This window comes from Monopterus albus, unplaced genomic scaffold (assembly GCF_001952655.1).
Source record: "Monopterus albus unplaced genomic scaffold, M_albus_1.0 scaffold92.1, whole genome shotgun sequence".
In the NCBI taxonomy this organism is placed as follows: domain Eukaryota; kingdom Metazoa; phylum Chordata; class Actinopteri; order Synbranchiformes; family Synbranchidae; genus Monopterus; species Monopterus albus.
Genome location: NW_018127972.1, coordinates 2,681,226 through 2,689,466, shown reverse-complemented (window position 1 = coordinate 2,689,466; position 8,241 = coordinate 2,681,226). Strand labels below are relative to the sequence as shown.

The 8,241-nt window shown below is 39.5% G+C and overlaps 1 protein-coding gene across 7 annotated transcripts in view; it reads left to right on the top strand.

The window, feature by feature from the left end:
• Nucleotides 1-8,241, top strand: part of plekha5 (pleckstrin homology domain containing, family A member 5) — a 259,165-nt gene that overhangs the window by 223,030 nt on the left and 27,894 nt on the right. For 5 of the 7 annotated variants that reach the window (XR_002275551.1, XM_020608315.1, XM_020608316.1 and 2 more), the window contains 7 exons: nt 1,712-1,792; nt 5,552-5,614; nt 5,696-5,776; nt 5,869-6,021; nt 6,257-6,358; nt 6,893-7,001; nt 7,533-7,576. Coding sequence is in view for 6 of the 7 variants with exons in the window: in XM_020608315.1 (XP_020463971.1) it covers nt 1,712-1,792; nt 5,552-5,614; nt 5,696-5,776; nt 5,869-6,021; nt 6,257-6,358; nt 6,893-7,001; nt 7,533-7,576 (633 nt within the window). In the remaining variant the exon portion in view is untranslated. The remainder of the gene's footprint in view (nt 1-1,711; nt 1,793-5,551; nt 5,615-5,695; nt 5,777-5,868; nt 6,022-6,256; nt 6,359-6,892; nt 7,002-7,532; nt 7,577-8,241) is intronic. The other 2 variants (XM_020608318.1, XM_020608317.1) reach the window with 1 other exon arrangement.

The window sequence follows — 8,241 nt, the reverse complement described above, 5'->3', positions numbered from 1 at the left end:
TAAAGATAACTGTGGTGTAAGACTACAGGGTGAAAAGTTACTGCATTTAATTGTGACAATTATTTGTTTTTGGCCAACACGTACTGACACCAACGTTAGAAACAATATGGATGTCCCCACTACAATCTTATTAGCATTGTATTTCAGTTTGCTCACATAACCTGTCGACTATTCACAGACATATCTTAATCATGGCAGGCAACTAAATGTCCTGTGTATTTTTGGCCTGTAGGTTAGAACTCAGCTTCCCATGATTCCTGCATTCTTGAATAGGACTGCTTGACTCTGAAAAGGCCATGTGCTTCAGGGAGAGAATAGCCTTGGACAGGCTAGCTAGGAGGGAGTGGCTAGGAGTGCTCATGCTAAATTCTAAAAACTTTTAACAAACATTTGTTGAGTTTTTCTTTAAAAACAATTCAGTTGATTGTCATTGTGCTATTATCTGAATTCATGTACACCAAAGGCAGCAGAGCAATCTAAATGCAGAGCAAACATGTAATTTCACTACCTAGTCCCTCACTGCAGAGGAAAACCATAAGTATGTACAGTAGGTCCAGGATGAACCAGAATCGGGTCTGTAAACTCTGATGGGCCATTTGGATAGTAATTTTACAGTTCACCTTGGTTTTCTCTTTCAAATAAGGTTGACTAATCTAACGGTCTGTTTACAACCTGAATAGTAATCTGAGTGTTTGTGTTTCTTCCCCTACCAGACCTATTTTTAATTATGCTGTTATGAGATCTTAGCAATATGTTTTTTTTAATAAGAAAGTTACGACAGATAAAACCAATGGCCAGAAACTACAAAATAAATCCCAAGTTGCAATAATGAAACTTTTAAAAAATTGTTGGACATAGCTATCTTCTGCATAATTTCAGCTTTATGCAATTGGATGTAGACAATGTTTAGCCTGATACAAAGTATATGTGGAAACCCTACATAAAACCAATATACATAAATACATTTTGAGACAACTACCTGGGTATAATAGTAGAACCTTACCATACCAGTTTAGAAGATAATCTGAACCCACCTCTACTTGGGTCCTTAGTAGGGTCTTGTATACTGAAAATGAAGAGGACCCATCAAAACCATGTAAACAATAGCTGCCTGAAAAATGGCAAACCTTTGGTGATCTTAGAAAAATGCTCAACACTAATATAAAATAAAAGTATTTGTAATAAATCAGCTACTGCAGAAACACAGATGCAGTCCTTAAACATAGGTTAAAACCTGAATTAATTCAATTCAGTTCAATTCAATTTTATTTGTATAGCAAGAAATCACAACAAAAGTAATTTCAGGGCCCTTTACAGAGTAAGGGCTAGACCTTACTATTCATATATAATTAAACATGGCCTTTCTTGGTAACACAGTTGAAATGTTTGAAAAGTGCCAGTGTTATTGAAATCATTACTATATTATGGCATTCCATACTTTGCATTTGTTGTTACAAATTGCAGTTTGGGTTTGGGTTAAGGTTTAGGGCTGAACCCCATGTGTTGGGATTAAGATGGGTGAGTTAGGGTTGGTAGGGTGAGATGTTAGTCAGTAAGCATTAGTTCTGTGTTTTATTCTATTTAAGGAAAAGTGGTAGGTTAGTCCCCTTCCATGTCTAAGACATCAGTCATTAAACAATGGCTGATCCATCAACACTCACAGCTGTGTTATTACACTGTTGTATCCTGTTTCTCCATGGTGCTCTGCTAGACGAAGGAGAATGAGCCTCTAATCTTCATGATTCACACTATGATCGAGAACTCGGCACCGAGGCCGCAACTCTACCAGCAAGTAAGGTCTTTGGCAGTCTCTGGTTGGAGTCATTGGAAGTCCATTTGTCTTTTGACATGCTATATATGTTACTGTTGTTGAGTCAAAAGCTTTTGGCAATCATGGAATTTTTTGCTTGTTTTCAAACATTTTCATAAAGCTAAAAATGAGGGGGGGTTTGCTCAACAACATGTACATTTCACCATACTTAGATTGAAGAGTTCTATCTCATAGAGAAATATCTAATGAAGATAAAGCATACATACCATAAAACAATTCTAACTTGGGGTTTGTTTTCCCAATATGGAAACATCTATTGTTTCTAAAGAACTCTTCATTTTTAAGTTGACTGACCTAGAACAGACTCAAACCAGACCTTTGCCCCTGGTAGCTCGGTGGTTGTGTATCCACATCTTCCCCTTCACCATCAACCTCTTGTTCCACCACTTTGGATGGAGTCGGTTCGTCCACCAGTCAGTTGTTACACTGCGACACTTCCCAGATGTCACCGTAGCATTATTTAAAGTGTTTATGAAGTTATTTTTAGTTCCAGCATATCTCATTTCATTGCTTTCTGTTTAGTGCTGTTGTAACCGACCTGAAGTGAGCATGGCTTATGGTGTAATTCTATGTGGTCATAGAATTCTCCTCCCACTGTCTTCATCAGCACTACTCGTTGTTGGGTAACACTTTGAAAATGCTTCCACAGTTTGTGCTAAAAGTTTTGCTTTTTTGTTTGTTTTTTTACATGTTCTGCATAAGTATTTATATGTTTCTGCTGTAGGAATTAGGAAATAATTAAGGGAATAGGTCAAAGTCTTTTGAGAGTGAGGTGAAAAGACTGATACTAATCACATGTCAGTTAAGGTCAACACTGGAGTCAGTCTTGTAGCCGGTTTGTAATTTGGTCATAAACTACTGAGTCTCTTGCCCTACCACCGTTCTTAACGACAGAAGTTCCCAAATTCCGTCATGTCTCTGGTTACATATTTTTGTTGGGGCCTTCATGGTAAATGTCTGTTTTTCGTCAGCATCAGATGTTTGTATTCTTCCAGTTTTGCATGAGTCATATGATGGAACGTCATCAACATGCCCATTAGGCCTACTCTGGACTGCAGTGCTGTCTTCTCAAATGGACTCACTCCGGTTCACTTGGACATTACGCGGACTTTGTGCTAGGGAGCCAGCAGAGTAAAATCCACTTAGTGTCTAGGCTAACTGACTCAGACATGTGTGTTCTCGCATACAGCTCCTCCAGGTAATGTCTAGATAATATCAGGGTTCCAGTGCATGTCTGAAAAGAGCTGAAGGGAGCCAATCAGGATCATCTAGCATCCAGATCCAGCTGTGATGCACTGATAAAATGAACTTACCATATAGAGAACTATTTAAAGTACAGTCTTTTAAAATGTGTTCAGTGTAGTACAGATAAATCTAACAATCCTTTTCAATCTCCTATGTCATTTCTTCATATAAAAAGAAAATTTGAATCTATTCTTGACTTCCTAGACATTCCAGAAAACCTCCCAGTAGGTCAGTGCAGTAGTCTTCAAACTGTGCTTTTGAGGTATGAAGTTCCACTTTGATGCAGCCTCTTGATTCCCTCTGTGTGGGTTTGTACCATCATCTCGCAGGTGTATTTCCTTGGTCAGAGCATAATAATGTGGACTGTAAAATTCAGTCAGGGGAATTGTCAGAGGATTGTATCTAGACCAGTAAAAATCTGCTCCTGTCTGCCTTCATTTATCACCCCCCATCTGAGCTAACAGCTGTTCTTTCTTTTTTTTTTTTAAGGAAGAAATACGTAGCCCCTGAATTTGAATTTTTTTATACACTGTTTAGCTGTGAAAACCAATGCTGATTTTATAGTTTATATTATTCTATTTATATTATATTTATACTGGAGAGATCAAGGCATTTTTTTAGAGCAGGTCGTCTCTACATCTCCCAACCAGAAGATTAGCAGTTTGTTTCCCAGCTTGTCCAGTCCTCATGTTGAAGTGTCCTTAAATCCCAAATTGGTCCCAGTCATTTCACCAGTGTATGACTCTGTGTGCTTGGGAGTGCGAATGGGTGAATGGGCAAATAGTGTAAAAGAGCTCTGAGTGTGCTGCAATGCATAGAAAAGCGCTATACAAGTATAAGACCATTTACCATTTATCTTTTTTTTTTTCATGAAAATACACTGACTTATCCTGCAAGAGGTCCAATTAACGGTCTACACACTTGATCAAGTTTCCACAACAGAAACACAGTTGTGTTTTACAGCATCCATTACTAAAAGTTCTCAAAGGTACTACGGTGTACATAAGTTCACTTATCATAAAACAGAAAGAAACACTATGAGTCTTGTCTTTGCCTCTGTGCAAATCGAGGCTACCTGTACTTAAGACGAATTTGATAAAAACAGAAAAACAATCCACAGTACACTTTTTATCTACATGCATTTATACATTGCCAGCAAATCACACATTTTAAATTTAAGACAAATTAACTTGTTCTGTTTTTTGCCCTGTCAGCACTTACATATGAGAAATATGGCCTTGATTTCTTAATTATTAACTCAGCCACAAAATTGTATTTAGTCTCACTGGTCTGAGACTGAGATGATTCATTATTTACATCTGTAACCACAAACCAATAACATAAAAAATTAAAACATATAAATCATAAATTCATTACAGTATGTAATTTTATCCACTAAAAGATCACTCTCGTCTTTTGCTTTGCTTTTGCTTTGATTGATGTTTAGTGATTCTAGTGCCTCAGAAGCACAAAAACAGACAATAAACCATAAATCAAAATAAATATTTGATTATATTTATAAAGTTATATAGATGGATGAGTGGTTTTTGAACCCTGAGTAGCATTTGCAGGTCTTCCTGTCAGCCTTCATAGACTTCAACAAGCACAGGGAAACTTGCGCCCTTCAGCAGGTGAATTTAAAAAACTTCTGAAGACTTCTAGCTTCACATTCTAGACATCGCTCTATACAGTAAAGGCCAAACATCCAAGAGAGGGACCACTGACAAAAACACATTTTTGAATAGATGGAGACTTTCAACATACTGAATGTTGAAGGCAGTTTAGATTTTTATAATTCTATGATATCATAATTATATTTTTGGTCAGACAACATTGTTTACAGAGATTTTAGTCAGTAAAAAGATCTGTTTTTTAAATGTGGGGTGCACATTTGCCTTGGTGACTTCCTACTGTCACCAGGGGAAATTACACTCTGGTTTAATAGTTTGGGATGATGTTTTGTCTTTATTAGTGTGCATCTGTCCTCCCAGGCTACACCTCCGTCTTTCTCGGCATTAGAATATTCAGCCACAATATCCGTGGTTACACCTGGGTAAACAGCTTCAAGGGAAATTAAACAAGATTAGTGAATATGCACAGAACGCTCATCCCTTCATCCTCTCATTCCCTGCCTCTGGAATGTACAGCAGAAGAGTTTTTTTTCCACAATCTGCAGCATTTTGGGGAAAATAATTTATATTACACCTAATTTATATCACAAACATAATTGAATTATGGTATTTTCAGAATAAATTCTTTATTTTCAGAATAGTCATCCACTTAGAAAGACAACATTCTCTATGCACTGGAAGAACATTAAGTAAAACATGTCAGGACATTCTTTTCCCCCAAATGGCATTAAGCAGCATTTTGGGTAGAGAGCTCGTCATGGCTGGAGCTCTGTGTTCGCCATCCTAACAGATGTGTTGTCATCACCCCCTGCTGTCTGCCTTTGACTGTGCCTCCTCTTTTCAGACCAGCCCAGATAACTACAAAGATGGCTTCTTCATCCAGCGCACAGAGGAAGCTGACATAGATGTAAGGCAAGCACTGACCTTTAGTATTATACTTCATTATGTTTCAAACAATGCTTATATTGTGTGTGTTTGTGTGTGTTAGACCAAGCTGAGCAGACTGTGTGAGCAGGACAAGGTGGTGAGGATGCAGGAGGAGAAACTACAGCAGCTACACCGAGAGAAGGTACAGCTCTGTCAGTGTGTCTCTTCACATTTTGGTCTTGTGCAGGATCATGTGTGCAATAACAAGAGTGTGTGTGTGTGTGTGTGAGACAGCACACTCTGGAGACGGCCCTGCTGTCAGCCAGTCAGGAGCTGAGTGAACAGAGCGGCTCCAATGCTGCAGCCACACAGAGCCTGGTCCAGCAGAGAGACGTGCTGCAGAATGGCCTGCTCAGCACATGCAGAGAGCTGTCCAGAGTCAACACTGTGAGCACAGCCCAACACACACTAACACGCCCACATCACCGCAGGACGGCTAGAGAAGTTGGTTGAATTAATAATTAATACATTCAAATTAGGTGAAACAATTTTTTATGTTTTTATATGAGCCAAAAATTAAATGATTTCTTTTGAGTAGCAGAAATGTAGGCAAAGACAAACACAAGTCAAAGACAGACGTACATTTCTGTGACCCTGTTGTTGGCTGCTGTCCCGATGTCAGGAGTTGGAGCGCTCCTGGAGAGAGTATGACAGATTGGAAGCAGATGTCACTATGGCTAAGTCCAACCTGCTGGAGCAGCTTGAGGCCCTGGGAAGCCCACAGGTAACATCCAAATCCACACACACACACACACTCATCCTTGTTTTTGTCACTTTACATTCCTTTACACTTTACATCCACATCCACACACACACACACACACTCATCCTTGTTTTTGTCACTTTACATTCCTTTCCTGGAGACTTACCCTAACCTTAACCAAAGCCGACACTTGCTCTAACTTTACACGGTGTTATAGTCTCTGGTCCTCACTGCGAAACTAGCATGCTCCCGTTTTCCATCCCCACCAATATAGAAAGACAAGGCCACACACTGATTTACATTCATTTCCAAGTGACTTACCTTAAACATAGCTATAATCACTACTTGCTTAACTCTAGCCTTGACCTAACCCCAACCTTACCCTAACCTTAAACAAAGTCTTCACTTTATGGGAACATGCATTCTGTCCATAAAACAGACTTGTGACCGTGCCAGTGTGGCTGTCTACACTGATCTATGTCCCTGCAACATGAATAATGCAAGTACAGAGGTGATCAAACTTTTAACAGCGTGTGTATCTGTGTGTATCCTCAGACAGAGCCTCCAAGCCAGCGACACATCCAGATCCAGAAGGAGCTATGGAGGATCCAGGACGTGATGGAAGCTTTGTCCAAAAATAAACCACAGCGTAGCACAGACAGCAGTGAGTCTCAAATAAACTGTAAATAGGTCACTTTCTCAGGTTCATTTGATATTTGTGTGTTGTTACATACACAGCCTGGGGATCATGCATCTTTCCTCAAGGACACTGTGTCTCCTGATGAACAAAACTGGCTCTGACAAGAGTCACACATGTAACCTTACTTATTTAATATTAAGTCTTTCCACCTTTAACAATACTTTCCCTTACTTCCCAAAATGATGTATGATCCCATCTATACAACCAAATTTTGTCTTAATTATTTCCACAGAAGTATTTTCATTGTGCTAATGAAATAAGGAAACTGAAATGAATTTCTGTGACATGCATCTCAGAATCAGAATTAGCTTTATTGGTCAGGTGCGTTGGACACGAGGAATTTGACTCTGGTCCTTTGATTTTGGACAAAAAAACATATTTGGGATGGAAACATTGCCTGAACACTTGACTACAAATGCCTTTTTCGATTATATTTTATTATGAACAATGCTAAAGTCCGTTTCCTCTTTTCTCCATATTTCCTGTGTTGAGCAGGTTTTCCTGGCTCCAAACCACTCTCCAGTCTCCAGAAGAATGAGGTAGGGCAGCATCCCCCACATTACACCACACTCACTCTTAGCTCTTTAGAATGTGGTTTAGCCTTTGGCTTCAGTCATGTGTCTCAAGACCTTTGTGAAGAGAGAATGATTCTGTGAATTTGCTAAAGTAACCAACAGGGGTGTAATGTAGAGTACAGACATCCCATCATTATACAGGTGACTGTATGCAAACCAGCAATCTGCGCAAAAGAGTTGGCATGAAGCTCATTGCCACAGGATTTAGCATGAATGCATGGATAGGTTTTCTGCATATGTCCGAAACACACCTTTTTACACAGCTTGAGGCCATTTTAGTGCACTAAAAGTTTTTAGAATGATATCCTTCTCTCCATGCAGCCCGTGATTTCAGTTTAATCCAGTGCACTATGAAACTTAACTGGCTGAGTCTTAAAATTTGCTCAAAGTAGCTAATGTGCCACAGTGACTTTTTCTGGTAAAGCAACGGTGATCAGGCAGTGATTAGAACAGTTCTTGTTACAGTGCTCATGATTTCTTCAGCATTATTCACATAAGGTCCAGTAAGACTCCGTAATTTCCTTGGAATGAGACCTGCTATGTCAAATGTCAACAGGCAGTGACGCTGCCGCCACTCACTCCTCTCAAGGAGGGCGACAGCGTCCCCCACCCGCCCCCCCCCCCCCCAC